The sequence below is a fragment of the Aphelocoma coerulescens genome, chromosome 8 (genome assembly GCF_041296385.1).
Source record: "Aphelocoma coerulescens isolate FSJ_1873_10779 chromosome 8, UR_Acoe_1.0, whole genome shotgun sequence".
Classification (NCBI taxonomy): Eukaryota; Metazoa; Chordata; class Aves; order Passeriformes; family Corvidae; genus Aphelocoma; species Aphelocoma coerulescens.
In genome coordinates, this window is record NC_091022.1 from 11,211,264 (window position 1) to 11,234,322 (window position 23,059).

General features: G+C 37.2%; 1 protein-coding gene across 31 annotated transcripts in view; it reads left to right on the top strand.

Annotated features, from left to right (window-relative positions):
* LOC138113745 (uncharacterized) overlaps positions 1 to 23,059 on the top strand; it is a 254,290-nt gene that overhangs the window by 216,218 nt on the left and 15,013 nt on the right. For 9 of the 31 annotated variants that reach the window (XM_069022429.1, XM_069022427.1, XM_069022432.1 and 6 more), the window contains 5 exons: positions 9,871 to 10,178; positions 10,719 to 10,858; positions 17,068 to 17,162; positions 21,379 to 21,436; positions 21,981 to 22,035. Coding sequence is in view for 27 of the 31 variants with exons in the window: in XM_069022427.1 (XP_068878528.1) it covers positions 22,004 to 22,035 (32 nt within the window). In the remaining 4 variants the exon portion in view is untranslated. The other 22 variants (XR_011152318.1, XM_069022411.1, XM_069022414.1 and 19 more) reach the window with 8 other exon arrangements.

Genomic DNA, 23,059 nt, shown 5'->3' on the forward strand with positions numbered 1-23,059 from the left:
TTCAGTCTTTTATGCCATTTTTTATTTCTTCCATGTTGATCACACACAGGAATAAATAAGAATGACTGTACTTTCTAGTTTGAATTTTGGCCCATTCTTTTTGATTTAGAAGCTTTCTTTCAGTATATTAAAACCTTTAGTTTGGAAAACATTTAGTTTAGTTTTCCATTTTGTGGTATTTCCCCATTAAGATATTGCTCAGCTGAAGTAACATGGTTTAATAACTTCTCCAGCAGGATCAAACAGGCAAGCCCCAGCTTCACTGATGATGATTAAGGGTGGGAGTCATGCTGTGAAAGAGTGACTAAGTGCTGTTATTGAGATCTGACAATTTTCCTGGAAGATGGATCTGATAACTCTATAACAAGCATATTTCAGTGAAATGACCCAATTTTAGAAGATTAGTATATTTTCCTAAATTCAGTAAGCCTTTATAAAAATCTCATGTCTACAAATCTGTAGGAGTTCTCTGAAAGGAATTCTAAAAAGGGAAACTGTAATACCTACCTGGCAGTCTTAGGGAACTGCGATACAGAGGTGCATCCTATAGGAGCACTGTCATTTTATGTTCTGGATCTGTGAAGACATGTAAGATTAGTTGAGGCTGAAGGCAGTAGGAAATCACAGTGAAAAACAAGGATCCTGGGAGTTCAGCATTTGACAACATTCTTCTCAGAAAAGTGAATGCCTAACAGAGCCTCAAGGTGGTCTTACTCTTGTAAGTAATTAATGTGGCCATTATAAGTAATGGTTTTTTATGAGCTGGGAGAACTATCTCACTTAAACAAATTAATTGCACAAAACTTTGCAATTCTTATGCTGACAGAGATTAACAGTTAGGCATAACAAGGATACAGGTTATAACAGGAATATAAATGAGAGTCACAATACAACTGAATAGTGGATAGGCATAGGCCTTATGAATGTGGAAGAAAACAGAAATATTTCTGATAGCTGTGAGGTATCTTACATAGATTTAAATGTTTGTATTTTCAGGTATAAAAATGCTTTGCCTGAAACAATTTGGAATTCCCTCCTTTGTAGCTAGACAAGTGGAAGCTTAGTTTCAGTCTTGTGAAGGGAGAGGATTTGGTTCTTCCTTTATCGCTTCCCTCCCACTCTGGAATCCTTTTCACATTTGTAATGGGACTCTTATCAATAAATTAGGTTTCTATTCAATATGACAAACTTTGTGGCCCAAATTTTGAATCCAGTATGTAAGGTGATTCCACTGACTCTGCATTTATTCTTGGAGGAAGCAAAGAACAGTGGTTCAGGGAAAAAAAGATCCCAGGCTATGTTTTTGGAAGGAAGGCTTCATGTCCGTCCATGGCCCTGCAGAACCCTGAGCTGCTGCTGATGTTGTATCTGCACCAGTAGGGAGGGGAAGACAAGAACTGAGACACAATTACACCAGATCTGTGGCTGTCACTCTCAGAAGAGCAGTCAGAAAATTGCCCTCAGTCCCAACTGGCTCCTGAGTGGAGTTACCTCTTGTGGCTGCTGAGTGAAGACCACTCAAACTCACTTGTGCTAATGAGTGTCCCAATCAAATCCCTATTTTTTCATCTTTTAAATCAAATAAACAACAACAACAATAGCAAACCAACAACAAACAAATAAAAAAAACCAAACAACCAGAAACCCCCAAACAAAAACTCCCACCCCTAAGTAAATAAAAGATGTATCCTGAGGTTGATTCAACAGCATTTTCATCTTTTTTCTTCTGGCTAATTAAGTCATCACCTAATTGTTTATTTCAGAAGTGGGCCAAATTCTGTGCTGATATAAAGGGGTACAGCCCCTTTAGCAGTAACTCCTACTTAACTCAGTTCTACTGGCCTTTAAAAATTGATTCAGAAGTTAAAAGGAAAAAACTTGTTTATTGCCTTGGCCTCAGGTTAACAGAGCAACTGAAAATTCATAATGGAACCTAATAAACAAAGAACTTCATGTTTGTCGTCCAAGCTAACACAGGTGAATTGATGCTTTCCGTCCTTTTCAATCCTCCCTCTAATTTTTTCTGACCAATATAATTTTTATTATATTTTTCATAATATTTCATTTATCTAAGACTGTTCTTTCCAGTGGTATTTGTATTGTTCTCACTCTAGACAGTCATGTATTTGAAGATATATTCTGTAGCAGGACAGTTTTTTTCAGTATGACATTTGAAAATGTAGTGCTAGAAACTTGAGTTCTGAACTTTTTTATTTTGCTGCTAAGAACTGCATACAATTCCAGAGATCTCTGTGGTTCTTAGGTGCTGGAATTTCATCATTCTAGGTTCTGCCTGCTGGTCCATATTTTCAAGTGGAAGAATAACTCCCTGTATAAAGCACAATATTGAGTGTAATGTGAGGTTCTCCTAATCAGGCTTTAAGGAAATTCTTGTACTGCCATTTCAGTTGTTCCTGTCATTTGCTTCATTATGTTGCTGCATATGTGGTTGACTCATCAGTCCTTCTGATCTGAATCATGCTCTTTAATATGTGTTTTTGTATCTGTGTGCCAGGTTTGGCTGGGATAGAGTTAATTTTCCTCCTAGAGCTTGGATGAGCGGCTGTGTGGTGCTTAGCTGCCGTCTGGGGTTAAACCACCACACTCAGAAATATTTTTACAATTCTAAATATGTCTGGAAAATGTAGAAGACAGTAGCTCTGGAAAAATAATTTTAGGAGATCCAAGAAAATTTTCAAGAACCTAGACAGCTTCCTTTGCATTTTATTTTTCTGAAATTCTTAGTCTTTGGATTGGGAATTTTATGCTGTTTTCAGAATATCTTTTTGAGTAAAGCAGAGTGTATAATGGTGACAGAATCATTGCCAGATTTAAAAATAACCCCAGCAGCAACAGCAAAATGCTGTCCCTTGCAGTTTGTCTCCCTGCACCAACATTCCTTCTATATTTTCAGTTATCATCATTCACAATTAAATAGCTATAAACTGTGTTTTATGACAATTTAAAGTGCTTCTGAATGCACCAAAACCCATGTGGTGTATATCACATACACAGCTTGCTGAACTAAGGAGAGAAATTATCTAAAAGTAAGTTAGGTGGAAGCTTTCCACAGTCTCCTTATGTGACCTTGTATGAGGCCACGAATGTTTGAGGTCAGAGGGAACATAAATATTCATTTCTACATGACTCATTCTGAATACTCCGTTAGACAAATTTTAAAATAATTCTAGCTAACCAGCACTGAAAACATTTTGGACATTGATCATTAATGTTCTACATGTTGGTTTGGCAAAACAGTTTTTCCCAGATTTTTGTACTAGAAAACAAAATAAAAGCTTTGCTCAGACTGCCCCCTGCAGAACACACAGCACTGGGGTTTAATGCCTCAGTTATTGTCAGCGACAAGAGAATCCAGAGGTAACATCACAACAGTGAGCTCATCCATAGCTTACAGAAATAAAGCAAAGATATACTAATAGTTATTTTTCAAGGTATTTCAAAACCCCTGTGATGGAGGTGTTTAACTGTGTCTGGGTGGACATTCATTTCAGGAAATGTCCCTAATATGTAGCTACTGTACTGCTTCTAGAGAAAGAACAATATGCAGAAGCACAGACCCTGCTAGTTACAGTCAGGGCTCCAGACAGGGATTTACCAGCCCACCCATGGCTTTGTTCTCAGCTGCTATCAAGAGAGTTCCACTGAAACTTCACCAGGACTCTGCTCCTGACTGGACCTAAATATATATTCATTAAATGATAAATACTTTGAAAAACTAAAATATAATGTCCTGTGACTCATATCTTGGGTTTTCCTCCTATTAAAAGGGTAAAAAAAAAAAAAAAAAGGTGCTGTCAATGACTTACACATCATGACATCATGAGCATTTGCTGTTCTCTCTGTCCCTAATAGGTCTGCGTATGGCAGTGGAAGAAGGTTTCTTATGAAACCTTCATGTAACTAAAAAGGAAGGGTTTAAATCACCCTTCAACAAATATAATTTCAGGAACAAGACAGGAGAGCATTCAGACACTTCCAGACACAGGAGAGATTTGGGGTAAAATGCAAATCTGGGGTTGGGATGGAAAGAAAAAGACATACAACAAGCATTACAAGTTCTGATTCCTGATAAAGGCTTCTTCTTCCAAGTAGGGGCTTATGTTTTACATATTTATTCAAATATAAAATCTGTTAGAGCCATTAAGACTTGGATGTTGGCTCCACGATCTTTCCCCATCAGATACTCAGTCCTCAGACTGCATCGGGGCAAAAGTTTTCTATTTGACAAGGCCAATCAAGGAAAACACAGAGGTAGGACATTTTCCTGATGGATACACATCAGCTGCGAAACATTGTTGTCTAAAAATGAATTCTTTCAAGTTTAATGGGCCCTAAAATTGTAACTTTTTTTTTAAGACAATGTCAAAAACGTAAGCCTGTTTTCACCACCACACAGTGCTTTCCTCAGAGACTATCTGATCCTATGGGATTCTAAGTCCCACCATGTGAAAAGGAGTAGGAAGTTTCTCAGCTATTGCTGCCTTTCCTATTTTCTTTGGCTCTTGAGCTGTACAGTTTTTAAGGCATGCCAGACACTGTCTTCACATGAGATACTCACCCAAAAAGCATCAGAGAAAACATTTAATATTTTCATTACAGATTTGACACCCTTGAATATTTCAAGGAACTGGATTGTTCAACTAGGTTCTTTATGTATTGGGGAAGTGGAAGGCTGTTTCTTTCCCACCAAAAACTAAATACTCTGTGGTTAAATCTCAGATCCCACAGTACGATGACTTTTTTCCAGAGAGACCATAAATCAAATACTGATTTACTCCTTTTCTGCTTTGTGAGATTACTGTCCTCTGTTTGGATCAAGAAGGAAACACCCTGGAAGCATAAATGCTTGCTCTTGCTTCAGAATCATACTTAGCACCACCTACGAAAGCAGCATCACACCTTTTCCAACCAAGTAAATGCAGTTATCACATTGGGAAAAAGGAAAACATTTTACTGAATATCCACTGGCTTTAATCTTTCATTGGAAGATCCTGCAAGGTTTTTCATCCTGTAGAAACTTAAACCAAGTAAAATCTCAGTGTCTCATTTGTTGATGATCACAGTCATTTCCAGAGTTTTAGAATAAAGCTGACTGTCATTAGGAAATTGGGTTAAACTGCAGAAAAGCCTGTTTGGATGTTTGCAGCACTGTTTCTTTAGTCCTGGTTAAGGGCTAATTTCTGTGCAGGGCTCAGTGCCCTTTCAAAGAAGTTGTAGCTGAAGGTATTTTGCAACTGAAATGAAGATTCCAGTGACTTACATGATTTCTTCCCTACTTGCACTATGGTTATGAGAATGGGCCACCTTAATGTTTCTGGTGACACTATTTTAAGTGAGGTTTTGAACTACATTTGCAGTCACATTTATTTTTTGACCTAAATATTAAAACTACAGCTTGCTCCAACATCTGGTTGGTCATGTGATTTTGTTGGGATATAATCTAACAAACCCCCATAATTTTAAAGACAAATCTGGCCGCTAAATTTTTATATTCTTTGAAATGTTACTTAATTTTCTGAGCTTCACTTTCTTTATTTTCACAGATTTCTCATATTATATTTCTAGGCATGGGCCCACTACTCCACCTGTATTCCTTAGTGGCAGAGAAAAGATCTGTTTTAGAATTAGTACCACAAGCATGTAGTAAAAAGAAGGAAGGTTGAATTTTTACATAATGCATAGAAGGTATTATTCTTCCAATAAATGAAAGACATTACATCAATGGAAATGGAGTCAAATAGAATCTTTATTGTTGATCTTCTACCTAAACTTGCTATGGATTTCTTAAGCTCTGTTCCTGCACTCTGTCCCTTTTTTAAAGGTTCTGTTTTAGCAGTTTTACTGCAGGAAGGACAGATTTTGCAGAAGTGGATTCTTTCCATTTTAAGTTTAAAAGTAATTCTTGGAAATCTCTTAGAGGCCTCCATTGCTTTAGAGACTGTTTATACAAAAGTCTGAATTCTTTATTTTCTTTGAGGTGAGAATTGTACCTATAATGTGAGAACATAAAAGTAATGCAATTTTTTTTAACGTTTGCAAGCATTTTTTTCCCTTATTTCCTGCGAGAAAGTTTGAAACAAGTTATAATTTATTGGTTACATTTTGTAATGAGGTATCCCTATCTAATTTCTCTGTTATTAATTAAACAAGTATGCATACCTTTCAGCTGGGCATTAGAAAGCTGGGCATTATTTTGATATATTCAAAATTTGCTCATAATTATTGGGATGTTAGGAGTCGCTGCAGAAAAGATCCAAACAACTTGGCTCATAACACCAATCCTTTTACTATCATGAAGAGTCTTACGAGATGTTATATTAAATAATTGGGGCAATTAACAAATTTCTATAGCTAATACCTTTCTTTTGACATCTTACGGTCAAAGTTATATCCAAAACAAATTATTGATGAAGGACTACTCCTTCACTTTTCATTTTCAAGGGTACCTTTTTTGATATATTTAATTATTTAGAGATTGGAACACCTCAGTTGTAGACCTAAGTATTTTAGATCTCTGACTATATCTCTGTAATAAGAGATGACATTACAAGGAATGAAATATGTACTGAGTTAAAAATATATTAAATGTGAACAGAGACTTTTTTCTTTCTGACTGAGGCTATTTTCTGTTGACAGCAAAATGACCTTTGCTTCGTATGTTTATTTGCCTCATTTTCCCTTCTCTCAATATGCAAAGATTTCAACATGAAACCAATGTAATTTTCTGTAATTTAATTTTAAATAATATATAAATAGATTTATGTTTATGTTGTAAATTAGACTTATAATATTGGCAGCAAAAATTAAGGAGCTGACTGATGGAAAGAAAAAACCAACTTCTTCCTTTCCTTGTTTTGTCCTAGTTCCTTCCTTCCTCTGCCAACAATCACAACTCTTTCTTCAAAGGGAACACACAGCCAAAGCCTGAATTTTCAGTTTTTCTTTTGCACTGAGCAAGCTGAAGCACATTCAGCAGTGCAACTCCAGACCCTTGTTTGCTAGACTCCAATGACACGTGCCAATAGGGTTCCTTAAATTACATCTCCACTGGTCTAAGTAAAAGAGAAAACATTAAACAAAAAAGTCTCTTTCCCGACAGTTTAAAACATAAATACCAAAATATTTAGCTTCCCTTTTGCAAAATCCAAGGACAGTGTGGCCCAAATGAAGAGGAATCATGGCCTGGGAAGTGTCAGACTTCTGGCCCTCAGCTCTGTTTTGGAATACAGAGTGGATCTACCTTTTGGTGGGCTGCCAAACACTGAAATGACCAGAAATTGACAGGTAATAGGGCGATGGCGCTGAAATATGGCAGGACTGAGATGTCTGTCTAATTTGCAATCAAAGGCAATGTTTCAAATTTTCTTCTTCCCCTTAGAGATGGGTTCCCACGACATGGGTTTGGTCCTCATGGACACCTCCCACAGGCATAAAGCACCAAAGGGTTTTTAGGATTGGGGCAATGGAATGTTTTCTCTAGGGCAGTGTGCCACATCATAGCACTTTGTATTGCATAACTTTTGCTGTTGATTAAAATCAGTCTTATTCCCTATTCCCAGAGCTGTTGGGCTCTTAACTCCAGACATCACCTTTGACTCCATGTTGCCAACTAAATTAAGACAAGAAAGGTGAGACGTGTCTGTAGTATTTGCAAATGTGAATAAGTGATTGTAATGATATTTTTCTCCCTGTACGTGGCTTTTATTTGTTACGTTTTGTTGATTTCTGCTTTTTGAGTATCTGAATGCAGGCAATGTTCAGTACTACAGATTCATAAGGCAGCCAAATAATCACTGGTTAAAATATGCCCACAAAATTCCTCTTCAGTCCAAATAATTTTCTCTCCAATCATTTATCTCTTTTATTTGACATAGCAAATCTTTTATTCTGCTGCATTTGGTCACGAGGAGTGTAAGAAGAAAACAATTAAATTGTGAGTTGCGTTAGCTAGCAAATGTCTTCCTTTTTTGTTTTTCATATAAATACAAACCTGTGACTGTCAATTTGGATCATAAGGGAAATGGAAATTGGAACTCTACTGGAAGTATGGAATGGCACATCCTAAAAATAGAAGTGCAACAGGTATTCCCATCAGGTGGTCATGGTCTTACCCATTCCCTTACCTGGATGAAATAATCTGGCAATGTTACTTTGCAAGAGATATTTAGAGAAAGACAAAGCAGAGAAGGAAAAAACACAGTAGAAATGTATGGGATGAGCAGGAGGAAGTAAATGGAAATGCTGATTTTTAGATTTTCTAGTTCTCTGACTGTTTGCACCCAAAAGTGGACAACTTGCCAGGAAAATATGATTGCTAGCTCTAATTATTCAAATATTTGTGAGGAATGCTGATTATATAACCACCCTAAGAGTCTGAAAGAGCACATTTCTTTGAACTGTGCAGCTGAGATGCGCTGGTTAAACAATAATAGTAATTAATATAATTTGCTAAAAAAAAAAGACATTCATCCATCAGTGTATTTTACATTAGCAAAGGAAAATTTGCAATATCCTACAATCACAGGACACTAAATAAACAGTAAACAACTGTATTCCAGTTTTCACAAGCTGGAAAGTCAAAGCACAAAAATGTGAAGCTGGCCACACTTTGAAGGCAGTTCCAGGAAAAAAAAAAATAAATCAGGATCACTTTGTTATTTTTGTCTTGTGGTAACACTCAGAAGTTCTTTTTCTGAGACAGCACCCCCATCAAGAATACATTAGAAATATGCATAACTTCACATGATGCACAGGATAAGTAAATAGTTCTCAGCACACCTAAATAAACATCTTTGAAAATTTCAGTCTGAGAGGTCAACTAATGGTAGGAAGCTATTTTTCTTCTCAATCTTTCTTTATTTTATTCCCACCTAACAGGATACTATAGCTTATGACATATGGTCCCTTAAATTAGGCACTCCAAACCTTGTTCGTTCATCTCTGTGTGCGGAGCCAAGTTGTCTATTAATAGGAAAAGCCTTGTCCTGGAAAAATGTGTATGCACCAGTCTCTGCATGGGGGAATGAAGGATATGCTACAATAGGGAATAAAATTAATTTATTACGTATTACGGAAAGAACCACTCTAATGTAATACTGCCAAAAAAAGTGGAGAAGTGCTGTTAAACCTTTATGTTTCAGAGGTATGGTGCATTTAGCAACTTGATGTCTGTGTTATCCAGCATGCTGACTTTCCAGAGTCATCTCCAAGTTGTAATGGACAACTTTTCTTTGGCTACCAGAGCCCAGAGAGGGATAAACTCAGACCACCAGCTAAGACATTATGTAATTGCTGTGCATATGAGCACTGAATGACCTCAGGTGCTGTGTTTCAATGAAAAGATTTAGCCAAAACCAAAGAGTTGCATGTAAAAAGAATTTGCTAGTATGTAATTTTTTCTTTTATAAAACCAGAAATTTTAAAGGAACACTACAATGAAAGTGCTGACACAAAACACTATTATTAGAAATATCCAATAAAATTCCCACATTCCCATGCAATATGCTTCGTGTAAGTTTAAAAAAAAATCATTAAAAATAATTGTCTTGTGGAAGTGAGTTATAGAATTTACTGTGGAAATGAGTTATAGAACTTAGTGATTATTACTGTGCAAGAATTAATAGATATGTACCTAATCACCAAGCTCTCTTGATTATTTCAATAGCCATTCCTCTGCTTTTGAAAAATGCAATTTTGCAGCATGATTCTATACATCATAGCACTGCAGAGATCATTTGCCTAGCCCATCACTTTGGCTGTCAAATGTAACACTCTTTTTCTATCAGATATAAGCAGCTTGTCTTCACCTTCAAAGCCTGCACCTCATCCTACCTATCATCTCTCATACAGGATGAAGCAATCACTTCTTTCACTGATTAGCCCATGATGCCAGCCTCCTTCATTGACTTCTTAGATTTTCAGTCGCTCAGTTTGAAGCTTTATCCCACGCCATTCCTTACATTTGGGAAGTGCTTCTTCAGACATCTGTAAAGCTACCTCTTTATCTTCCTTCTAATCCTGTCTGTGAGGTTCCCCTGCCATTATGCCTTCAAAAGAAGTTTCAGAGTTTGGACTGAATTTGCCTAGTTATAATGAGCTGTTCCCAAAAAAAAGATTTCTGGATCAGCTTCAAATGGAGCACTCCCAATGATCTGAAGGTTGGTATTTCCTACTCAGATGCTGCACTGTCAATTCTGTATGGTTACCAGTGCCACATTTTTCAGAGGATGTTACTTTGCTGTTTTTGGGCACCAATACATTTCCATTTGAAAACATAGGATGAATATAAGGGTGATCTGTCTGGATTGTAGGAGTGACATGTCTGAAACAAGGGATAACCTAGAGGGCGTCTTGGTCTTTTCCTTCATATGGCAAGTATAAGATACTATTTATATTGATTAAATGAAATAGTTTTCCTGCTGCTGGACACAGGCATAGGAAATTGTGCTGTAGAATTATGTGGAAGGACTGATGGACATTTTTAGTTTTGGTGACCAGTTTGGGGGCAGTTGGGGCAGGATATTGCCTATGGCTTGTTCAAATTTCTGTTGTGGGAAGAATGAGTAGTCATGGGAAGCAGTGTATTGCACTGGGTCACCATCTCAGAAGAGAACATTTTGCTTTGAAGCAATTACATTTGCAGCCTGTTGCCTTGAACATGTTTGCTGTTGTGTTGGTGTTTGTATTCCCATCTCCAGTAGCAGTGACTCAGGACCAAGTCATCCCTTTATGGGAATTATCTACGAAGGAAACTGGAAACTCCATGGCATTCTCTGTCATCTTTCCCTCCAGATGGTGCCTCCAAATCCCTTCTGAAGGCAATTGTGTAAACCAACATGTAAGTAAGTTCTGTTGGTTTTGACCTAAGTATCTCTAGTTATGGTGAAGATTTTTGTTTCAGGATGCTGGAAAGGTGCCTTCCTCCTCCTCTCCCTCACCTGTGGCTCCTAGCACTCAGCCCCAGCCACAAGAGCACTCCCATGTCTCCTGAAAAGGCAGGAGGTGACAGTCTCCCCAAACTCCCCAATTCAGGTTTTCTTAGCCCCCTTTCTACAAGGTTTTCATCCCCCAATCCATCAGCATTTCCCACTGCTGCAGGACCAGCAGGCTCCTCCATTACTCTGCATGCAGACACTCAGAGAAACCTTGAGAGCCCTCCATCACTGCAGAGCAGTTGGACTCATGTCTCAGCCTGGCTAAAATCTTCTGAAAAATACTGTAGTGTTCAAGTGATTAAATTATCTTCCAAAGAAGCACGGACTAGTTCCAATTTGAAAATCTTTAACATATGGGATAATCATTTTTAAAACACCCTTTTAGATTGTCTTTCTAAAATTTTTCAGGACCTTTTAGAAAGTCAGGCACCAATGGGATGTAGATAGCAAGGCATAGTCTTGGTCAGAATTTCAGACTGAAAACACCCACAGAGTTGTGCAGATTTTTCAGAAACTGAAATCGCTTCCAGACTGAGCTTTTTAAAATAAGTTTCAGCATAAAACTATTTTTGTAGCCAAACTATAAACCTCTGAAAATAAGAGTTTATGTGGAAAGGCTGAAGCTTTACTTACAGCACTGGTAATGTCTATAGCACTTGATGATTTGATGTTAAAGGCTATTAATTCCAAAAACAACTTTCTTGGAAGAAGTTGAACTTTGGAGGTCAATGAGATCTCAGAGGAAGCTGGACTGAAAACTGAGAAAAGCTGATTTTGTCCATGTAAATCAATTGTTACTGTTTCCTGTCTGAGAAAAAATTTAATGCAAATACTAAGGATTTATGAACAGGAAAAGGGAGAACCTCTAAAGGTCTTGTAAGAAGTGATTAATAACAATGTTATTTTTTTAGATAATGCTATTTTAAAACTATGTTCAAAAGCCATGCTGATGGTTTAAGCAAAGAATGAACTATGTTCACTTATGTGCCCTGGTTTAAAGTTTGTGGTCAATGTTAAGTTGTGATACTGTAATTGCAAACACTGTTCTTCTTTCAGCAGAAATTAGGACAATTAACAGAGAATACACAAAATTATTCAGTAAGACAGACTAGAAGACTTGAAAAAAATTTTTTGAATTGTATTTTGAGGCAAAAATATGTCTGGCAGATCTATTTTGAGGGGAGCTGCAAGAGCATGAGGCTGCATTAGGCAGAAGTCTTCCAGTGTAGCGTGAGAAGCTCACTCCTTAGTTTCTACCAGGGATAACCAGAACCCCTAATGCTATTAAGCCCATGTGACTTAATTCCCTAGGAAGTCATCACATTATAGTTCCCCAAATGGTCAAGACTCTGACATAGGGCTTGAATGGCTTGCTGTCATTGGAACTGAAGAATGCTTGAAAACAAAGCAATAAATCCTCTCCCTTGCTACAGACAAGTAAATGAGAGCAACTCTTTTGGGAGGCTGAAAGCAAAATGTAGGCAAGGAAGGCTATTTTGTGCATTGACTAAAGGTTTTTGGTTAGGCTTCAGGTTCCTTACCAATCTAAGTAACAGGATCCTACTTTGTCGCTTATCAGTTTAGGAAATGTTAAGTTTTTTGGAGCAGTTACAACAGACAAATTCATCTGTCAATTAAAATAATAGTGATTGAGGTATTTTGAAATTTGCCTGCTTCTACTGAATTCATGCAAGTAAATTACTAGCAATTGAAGCTATGTGTGTGGGTGATCCTACTAATTAATCACAGCCAGCAACTAGTGTGTCTCATTTAATGCATTTTCTTAATTTTGTATTGTTATTTTGATTATTCCAGAAAAACCAAGAATTAAAAAAAAATACAAAATGTTTCTATGCAGAAAAAAACAAATCCTATTTTAATGGCATCATGAACAAACTGGTACTTATGCAAGGTTGTACAGGGGCACTATCCAGCCAGTCTCATGAGATGTTCTACACAGCATTCCCAATGTCATGTGTTCCAAAGCCTGTCCCATACAAAATGGTGCACATGGCTGAGGAAGCACAGTACATCTATTCTTTCTCTCCTTCATGAAATGTGGATGGGACAATAACTGAATAAAGTGAACTGTGAATATTGAGCACAAGGAGGAAGATATTAATCCAAGATATTAATCCTGAAAGTGATTGGTAAATATTTTGGAGATGTCTCAGTAACCCATGAAGAGAACACAGGTGATTCTGCACCTGTAGACATTCTCTCTGAGCTGCTAAAAGTGCCACTTGTACAATATGGTCAGTGGTACCACTTATCTTAGTGCCACAAGTACAAAGTCAAGCCTGACTTCCCCATGTTACTGCTTTTTAAAAAATAACAGCATTAAAGTAAAGAAATGTTTATGTGAATCCACAAGGAAAGTTAATTTTCTGAGACTGTTACAGCTACAAATTATATCAGGGCACCACAAATTATGCACTTTCACAAAGCATAACACTGAACAATGAAATTAATCCTTTTGGTTACTTGAACTCAAATGTTTAGGATACACTTTTGTTATTTTAAATTTTGAAGTTTAAGACTTTTTCTTCAGTGAAAGAAAAGAGATTTCAGTGTGTCAGAAGAAATACCCTCTGAATGAAAACATAGCTTCCCAACCAGTTCCCCTCTTGGATAATATTCCTGTTGTCCTAATCCTATGAATGGCAGACTGAAAGAAGAGTAACATAAATCTTGGCAAACCAGTATTTCCCCAGATGGATTCTGAGCCATTATGGACAGATATATAATTTTTACATTCCACTAAAGCCAATAAACAAAACTGTCAGGATGGCTTATCTTCTAGCAGTCTTACAAGCAAAGAAAAATTTTCAATCATCAAAATCATTGTAGCAATGCAAACTTTTTAGATTGTGCTACAGCAGCTGTGGCAGCGCAAAGATCTGCCTCGCATCTTGAACTTCTTCAGCCACCTGTGAGCAAAGCTTCCTTTCAATAAAATGGGGATAATCTGTCTGACTCTTTCAAAAGGGCTATGGCATTGGGCCCTGGTGTTCACAGAGTATTTTGAGAAGTACAGATCTGTATTGACGATCCCTTTTTAGTTTCTGAAAGCTGGAATCTCAGTCAACCAGGTTGCAGTGATGGAGAGAGCATAAGTACCATGCACACTGGTGACCACAAAATGGATGTATCTATTCTTGATGTATGTTTGACACATAAGTTTGGAACTGTATTTTTTAGTAACTAGTAATAGGGAAAACAATAGAAGAGAGAATATCAGAATGCTTAATCATGTATAGTAAATTTAAATAACTGATTATACACAAATTGGGACTAAAAGGGTGTGCAAATAGCATCTATCTCAATGCTGATACTGGCACACATCTAAGTACACCATTTGGGATTCTGTCACCACTACTTTTCCTAACATACCTGATACCTAACAAGACAAAATAATTAAACATTTGGAATAAGAATGGTAGCACAATAGAGAAGAGTTATTTATAAGCAAGTGAGATTGGGGCAGTATTCTGTGGCATTTGTTGTACTTTTGATTAATGTAAAGGAAATGAAGGTATGTTCAAATTGTATGCTCACTGCTATAGAACTTTTCAAAGACCTTTTTTGTTTTGTTAACTCTGTTGTACACCCAGGGTTAGTATGAATTTAGTGTTTGGATGCCATAGTGTGCTCAGTGTCTCAGACTGGCTTCTGTACTAATTCCTGCCGAGCAACAATTTCATAGCTTTTTTTTTTTTTCCTATGCCACAAAACTGTTCATTTTGTGCCATTCCTTTGTTTTTAGTACATAACATCACTCAGAGTACATATCTTTCAACACTTTATGATGACAGTGCTCAGGCAACTCATGGGAAAACAGAAAAAAAAATCAGAAAATATTTCAGGACTTGAAAAAATAGCTGGAGATACCCAGAGATGGATGTATCTAAGAACCAGAAAATAAATGTGATATATGCAAATGAAAAAGTTTAGGCTGTTCCTCTGCAACTGTTTGACTTGCACTTTGTTACTTGTTATTATTTTCTACAAAACATTCACTTGAAAGAATTTTAGAAAAAAGTATTGATGTTTAATAGGCTAGTTCACAATAATCACATGACTAAGGTTGCATATAGAAGGTGCAGGAAACACCTGTCCTATAAAGACAGATGTAATTTACTCATCCAAATTAGTGCTTCACTAGTAATGTCATGAAGAGATGAAAATTTCTGAGACTACATTTAATCTTTTATTCATCAGGAATGTTTTGGGTCAGCTTAAACAGGAAAGACTTTCTGGAAAGATAATAAATGAATTTGAATTAAAATTTTATAAATAAAACCTTGTTTTACATAACAAATACAAGAGGTTCTGTCAGAAGCCTTCTCTACAGAAAGATGGACTTCTGTCTCATAGCTGTTAAATAAGAGAAAAATTATTGTTAATGCCATAGGTTCTCAGCGCTAAAATGCCTAATACTCTTTTCCAGTGATAATTTTTTTAAATCAAAAGAAGCACCTTTTTGGCATTTTCTGTTTGCAATCAAATTCTCTGTGGTAGTCTTTATGGTGACTTTTGCACTAGAGAAGAGATGCTAAAATCATTAAAACTGATATTCCACATAAGAGAATACAACTGTTTAATAGGAACCCATTTGAATATGTTTCTTGTGATTTTTTTCTCCCCTCAGAGTAAAGCAATAGCATAATACCCAGCTGCATGATAATATTGGCAAGCAAGGCCATGAATTTCAACTGCAAACCCTAAACACTGAATGTGCTGTGCTTTTTAAAGAAATCCCCTTTTGTATGAGATATGTAATACCCTTTTGTCCTGGAGCAGTTGGCATAATAATAGTTTTCTTTACTTATTCATTGTCATGTGATGGAGCTGCAAAGTGAGCTACACAGTAACAGCATAAAAGACAATTTTCCATTTTTCTCTAATTTTTCAGAAATTTTCTTGTCTTTTAAATGTAAATACTTCTAACTATCTTCAGAAAAGATATCTAGTTATTAACATTTCAGACCTAATTGTTACTTTTCTTAAATCCTACCTAACTATTTGTGCTTTTCTTTTTCATAAGAAACAGGAACATTATTTCCTTTGCATTCACTCCTGAAGAGCCTCAAGCATACTGGGAAAATTGGGCATATGATCAACTGGTGTAAATCAGAATAACTCTATTCAAAATATCTCTCAAGAGTTTAACAGTAGAACTACTTGATCAGAGAAGCCAAGCAAAATTTATGTTATTAACTGTATAATTTATATCAGAGTTGTGCATGTGTTATACTGTGCTACTGAGATAAAAGGTAATCTCTAAGTGAAGAGCCATCTTAAAAACCAGATATCTAGGATACATCTGACACTAACCGTAAAATGAAATTTTAGAAATTTTCTGATGAGATTGCCCATGTAAAATTTTTTTAAGATTCCTCTTGGGCTCTTTGATGTGTTCTAGTCTGGGTAGTAAGTAAGGAGTATTTCCCAAAGGAGATACAATTACATTGAAGTGGAACTCAATCTTATCCACAATGAAATTTAAGAAGAAGACTAAAGCCAGAGGAAGTTCCTCAACTAATGTACAATAGACTAGCCATTATTCTAACTGCTGCTATCAAAGGATTTTTCCTTTGAAATCAGCAGAATTATGCCAAATTACTCTAGTTGTGACTTTGGCCATAAAATTACACATAGTCTTGAACCTCTGGCCTGTAACCACTGCAAAGGGACCATTTCCAGGCAACTCCTGACAAGTAATGAAGGAAAGCAATGCTAAATACCCATTATCTCAAATTCAGAGTGCAGAGAGGCTTCACAATCTTACTCAAAAACGTTTAGAGGCTCGCAAATTGAAAAAAGGTCAAAACCTACTGGGTTAGATTATTTTGGAGAAGTTCACAAGGTGGATAAACATATAAAAATACATGATCAGATCTGAGCAATGCAAAGAATAGCCAGGTAGAAAATAAAGGCTCCAGAGCCCTAGTAAATCTTTTTATAACTCCACATGTTAAAATAGAAACTATTAGAAACTAAAATAGAAGCTAATAGAAACTAAAGTTAAATTAATAAATCAGCATATCACTTCTGAAGCAACCATATATTACTGTTTCATAAATATCTAAGATCTGTCTTTGCCAAACAGTGCAACAAGAAATGTCCACAGCTGCAACCAGTAGAAATGAATACCATAGACAGAAATACTATCACTGAAGCCATGGAGGAAGATGCAGACTCCAGGTAAGACAGTACTATAATGACTATGTGTACTGTAAAGCTTTTAATCTGGACTCTCACAACTGAGCCATGGGGTTCTATCCTCTGAGAAATAAGAGTTGCTTTTTATCAGTTGGATACCAGATACCCTTAATGCACTGCAGGCTGAGCAACATGTTACACTCTATCTCAGTGGTAGTGAAATATATTAGCTTAGACCATTCTCTTTGCCTAAGGAAACTGAAAAAAAGTATTTCAGGAGCAAAAAGTTCAGTGGAGCTTTCTGAAATATTTTACTAGAAAGGAATAGCCTATCCTTATTATGTCATTATAAGGCACTCTGAGTTTATTTGGGAGTAAGTTCTTGTGACTCATAGTCATCATATACCTGTCCTTGGGATACAGCCCTTTCATCCAATTTTCTTGTTCCACTCCCCACATTTCTGGGGTTCTGTGATTTTTTTCTGCTTCCTAACAGATGTATCAAGAACCTTATGTGCTCACCACTTTCTTTTTTAATTTCTTAGAAGTGTTGAAGTTTTTGTTCACAGAATACTGCATGAGAATTACATTTTTCTGTTAAAAAAAACCCCACAACTTTTCAAAGATGTCATTTTTATGTGACTATTTTAAAGAGATGCAGATGGCAAAAAATTGGAGGAATCAGCTATGGGGTTTGTTTGATTTTCTGAAACAACTGTTGCTTAGTTTGTGAGGTAATGAAGTCTCTACTAAAAGCAATACATTCACTTTTTTTCTATTAATAATCCTCCTTCAGATGATTTGCTAAATCCATCCAGGTATTACATGGTACAAACTTTTTCTGATACTTTGATACAAGTAATTTTTATTACGTGGGAAGTGTAAGTCCATTCCTGATAAGCATCATTCGGTTAGATCCTGATACTGTGCACTTGGACTTGGAAAAACAAATCTTCCCTTGTGCTAGCTGCAGTGGATAGTGTTGCAAGGAAATGACAGATTAGGACAAATTTACTTCTATTCTTTTTGTGTGATAACTCAGTAAGAATAAGATGCACTTTCAAGTAGGCTTTTGCAATACTTTGTGGCATCTGTACATGAAAATGCAGAATTCACCCCAAATAGTCTTCTGGTGATTTAGTCACTGAGAAAGAGTCCCAAACAGTCAAGACCTGAGTCTTAATGAAATTAAAAGTTTGTAAAATGTTCTTTGATTAAATGTGCTTTAAAACAAAAGATTTATTCTCACATGTTGGCATGTCTTTATTGGCACCATTTATTTACTTTTTATAGGAGTGAGAGCATGACTACTTTTTGCCAACACATTTGATTGTGTATGACTTACTTACACTTACAGGGATCTATTGTTGCTTTTAAGGAAAAATAAAATTTCTGTAGAGTGTTTAGTTAACTCTCTGTTGAAGTTAAACAAGACATATCTTTGGAAGTCTCTTAAAGGATTATTTCTAATGGCACCATTGGGACCGTTGCTTTGCTTATAAAAATATATGTGAATTTATAAAGGATAATGATACAATTATCCCAGAATAGCTTCAGAAAAAGCCATCATACCTCTTTCAGAGGAGGTGTACAGCTATGGATAGTAGCAAATGTTACTGTTCCATGGGCAGACTGGCTTTTATTTTCAATGTGAGACATATTCTCCTACCACTTTCAAGGGTCAAAATTAATTCCCTTTAAATCAAGATTTTGTATTTCCTAAGTGGAATTAGTCCTTATTCATATGGGTACAAGACAAAGAATATTCTTATCCAGGATTTTAATAGTGCCAGTGATGAATATATGAATGCTTGAGGTCTCTCAGAATTCTTAGATCTTTGAGAGACAGACTCTCAAAGTCTGTCCCAGTTTAATCCAAGAAATTGCAAACTCGGTCTCATTGTAACAAAAGAAAATATATTCATGGGCCTTTTTTTCTTTTCTAGATCAGGAGTTCTGTCCTCTACATTCCCACTAAAGCTTTTCTGCAAAGTCCTTATAGAGATTAATAAACCTTGTTAAAACTTAATTACATGTTGTACTAAAAACACATCTGAAAATTACATTTCTCACAAGTTGGTGTTCAATTATTAACAGTTATATCTGTTGACTCCCCAATGAGCTGCTATGAAGATGGAGGGACTCTCAGATGGGCAGAACTGAAGCTTGAGCTGAAGAGGGTCTTTAAAACATCCTCAGTTCTCCCAGCATCTTTGTGTATATAAACCTGGAGTCTGGTTGTCCTTTTTTACACCTGGTCTCAAGCATGAATTACTGTAACAGCATCTCCCCTGACAGTGAAGTGCTCCCTCAATAGATGTGAGCTTATTGTCTGGGTACTGTTGCTAGGAAAAGCAGCTGATCAGGGGGCCAGCACAGCAGCCAGTTGATGTAATACATGCTTGATAAATCTCTTATCAGAGTCTTGCACGCTTCCAGGAATGCTCACGATTCAGCTGGATTTATCAATATGAAAAAGCCTCATTCTTTCTTCATTGCACTCACCTGTTGGAAGCTGGCCCCACAGAGCTGGGTTTTAAAGCTTGAAATCATCACTGTCACCTCCTGCTATTCCTGCCCATCACACAGTGGCCGAGGATGCAGCAAAGGAAATGCCGTGTCAGGGAGTGTTTTCCCTCTGAAGCTGTTCGTTGACGTGAGCAAGGCAGAGTGCTCTGAGCTGCTGTTCTCCAGCCCTGCACTCCTTTGAAGGCCTCTCAGGTGCTCCCTGCAGTGAACCATCTCATTCAGGGCAGAAACAGAGGAAAACAGGCCATCAGAATTGAAGTGGGGACAAGTCTTTGGCATAATGTTGAACTGCAATTTTCTCTTTCCAAGCTTTCAATAGGGGACGACATTCAAAGAGGAGGAGAAGAAGGAGTATTTTATTTAGCCACCAGATAATTTTGATTAATGCTATTTAAGAATATGAAAACAAATTAAATTCCTTAATTTTTATAAAAAACTCCCATGTTAATTATTATTAAGAAAATCATGTCATTTCCTTCAATTCTTTATGCAGCAAAGAGCTTACATCAGTCAAAAGGGAGTATTTCTTTAATAAAAGACATTCTTTAACAAAAAATTACATTCTTTTCTCTATATTGCCAAGAAAGATGACCAAAGGGAAGCCTTTAATCTTGGAGAAAAATCTAAGAAAAGTGTTTGCTAGATATATTAGTGGCCTGCTGATCCATGAGTAAGCATCGCTGCTCCTTTTTGCAGCTGCTGTGTAAAATGCAGATTAGCTCTCAGATACCTTTCAGGAAGGATTTGATGGATGGCACTGGGTTGCCCTATCAGCCCCTACACCCTTAAACTGAGTGATTACTGAAGCAAAAGGGTGGCACCCCCTCAGCTAACACCCTGGCACACTCTATACACCTTGGCACTTTTTGGCCTTTCAAATGTTTTTTCAAAGCCTTGGCCATTGGGGTGCAATTCAAAACACCCTGTTACGTGCACCCTTCTGAGATGGAGGGATCATTGAGGGGATACTGCTGTACTGAAGATCTGAGCAATTACACACTTTTAAAATTTGCCTGGAGTGATACTGGGATAAGTCATTTTGTAAGGATGTGAACGATGTGAAAAAGACGAGGTGATGCGCTGATTACCCTCAAATAAGTGAAGCTTTCCTGTGTGCAAGAAGTTCTACAAAGGCATTCTGATCAGCCTTCCAAAATCAAGTAGTTAAATAGATTTTAACAACTGCTAGTGCAAACTTTATAAAGTGAAAGACTGGGCATATTTGCCCATGCACATGTTTGTATCCTCATGTCTTTGATTTATTGAACCACCAGTCTGCTGCTAATAGAATAATTATTGGCCTGATTCTTTTTTTTTTGGGGGGGATGGGGAGGGAGAGGAGGGTTGTTTGGTTTTTTATCAAATGCATCTACCTCAGTTGTGAAAAGTTGGTTGGAACAAGCAAGAACTGTGGAATATTTGGGCTTACAAATAGCTTCATCAAAAAGTATCACTATTGTATCGATTTTATCAGGGACAATTTTGTAACTTGGAAGATCCTTTATAACCTTAAGAAGGTTCACAGAGTACAGCAGGGGACAGGGCAGAGGAGATCAAGTAGAAAGTGCAGATGCACACAGTACACTTGGGGAGGCTATAGCAGCTGGGCATTGCATTCTGCTGAAATGCAAAGAAACCAGTTTATACATCAGCTTAAAGATAACTTGGTCATCTGTCACAGGGCATCAGCTTCCTGCAAATTGACTTTGTCCTTTCTTTTCACTTACAGTCTCTGACCATTGACCTGCAGTGGTTTAATTGTGCAAAACTGGGGTTCAAGATTCAAGGTATTGCTCAGACTGTTCTGCAATAAACTCTTCTGATTCAGCAGTGTCAGCAGGAGGGAGCCCACGGATGCCAAACTAACCCCATCTCTGCAGCCAGTTGGGCCATCACATGAAAACAGGATTCTTGCTTCTGGATCACTCAGACAGCTCTGTTGTCCATGTGATTTTTTGGATGTGTGACTGCTCTACTTGTCTTTGATTTCCCATTTATACTTCTTGCTAATTTCTTCATGGCTTGCAGAAGACATTAGTTTTATGTCTTCTCTGCCCTTGCAGTCCCCACTCACATAAAAGCTTCACTACAATATGCCCTTTTATACCTTAGTCATTCTTGCTTACTGCTCTACAAAGGGCATAGCCGATCCTGGGAAGTCTTTTTCTGTGGCATGCTGATGTATTGTGCTTAATGTATTATCAACAATGACAGAGCTGCCTCAGGCAACTCCAGCAACACAGAAAGCATAGGGGGTTTTATACAACAGTTCTTTTGAAAACAAGTGTATATATCCCACGCAGAAAAGTTTCTCCCTTTGGTTTCCTGCAGGTCGAAGCAGCAGTTGATGCTACATGGAAAGACAAGCCAAGGAGACCTTGCTCAGGTAAATCAAACCTGAAAGCAGAGGTAACTATGCTGGAGTTTATTTGTGCTATCCATTCGTGTAACACTGCAGGAGCTTCATGCAGCACATACGGAAAGCAAGTTCTAGAAGGGACCCAAAAGGGCAACCCTGCTCTCATTTCCAGGGCTGTGCTGTAAGGTCCACTCCTGCTACTGCATTTGCATGAGAAAGCAAGAAAGCCTTGTTGTAAGGCTGCACGTGCTAATTAGTTTGGGGAAATAGGCGTTTCAGAAAAACTTCACATTCCTTGCACACAGTGCAGGTCATCTTGCATTTACATTTGTGCTCTTACAGTTGCAAGACGTCTCAAGTCTGAGACAGGGATGCTGTCCCAAACAGATTTTTAAATTGTTTTTATTTTTAAAGTCCAGAGTGAGTGTTTTTCTCGACAAAGTGTTGGCAGTTCTGTAATTCTGGACATTAGGAGTGCTAGCATAAATCCCATACATATGTTTCTAAATTAAGAGTCCAAAATAACCTTATTCTCTGATCACAGTATAAAGAATTATTCACGATTCAGAAAGAAACCAATCTTTCAGTGAGTTTCACTTAATTTAGAAGCTTGTAATGAATAGGAATTTTTAATCTGTTTGAAATCTCCTTTCAAACTGAGCTCTAGCTATAACCGATCCTTCTGACTAGCTGGGTATAGTTGCAATGCCAACAGCTAGAAATACAAGTGCACAATGCTATTCTGTCCTCACAATAAACTTGAAATCTCTGTATTTTGGAACTCAGCCAGAAATGTTCTTGCATGCCTTCTCCTCTTCTGACCTTAGCTGTCATAGTGAGCCCCAGCAGCACACAGGAAAGCATCTTGGTTTTCCATCAGACTCCATTTTGATATATCAGGGAGACGAAGAATAGGGTTTTTTGGAACATATGCAGTGCTGCATGTGTTTTTTGTCTGTATTTCTACTATGCCATGTGTACATATCACCATCTAGGAAACTGGTACAGACATTTTTGGAGCTAAGGGAAAGGGGGAGGTTTATGAATTACA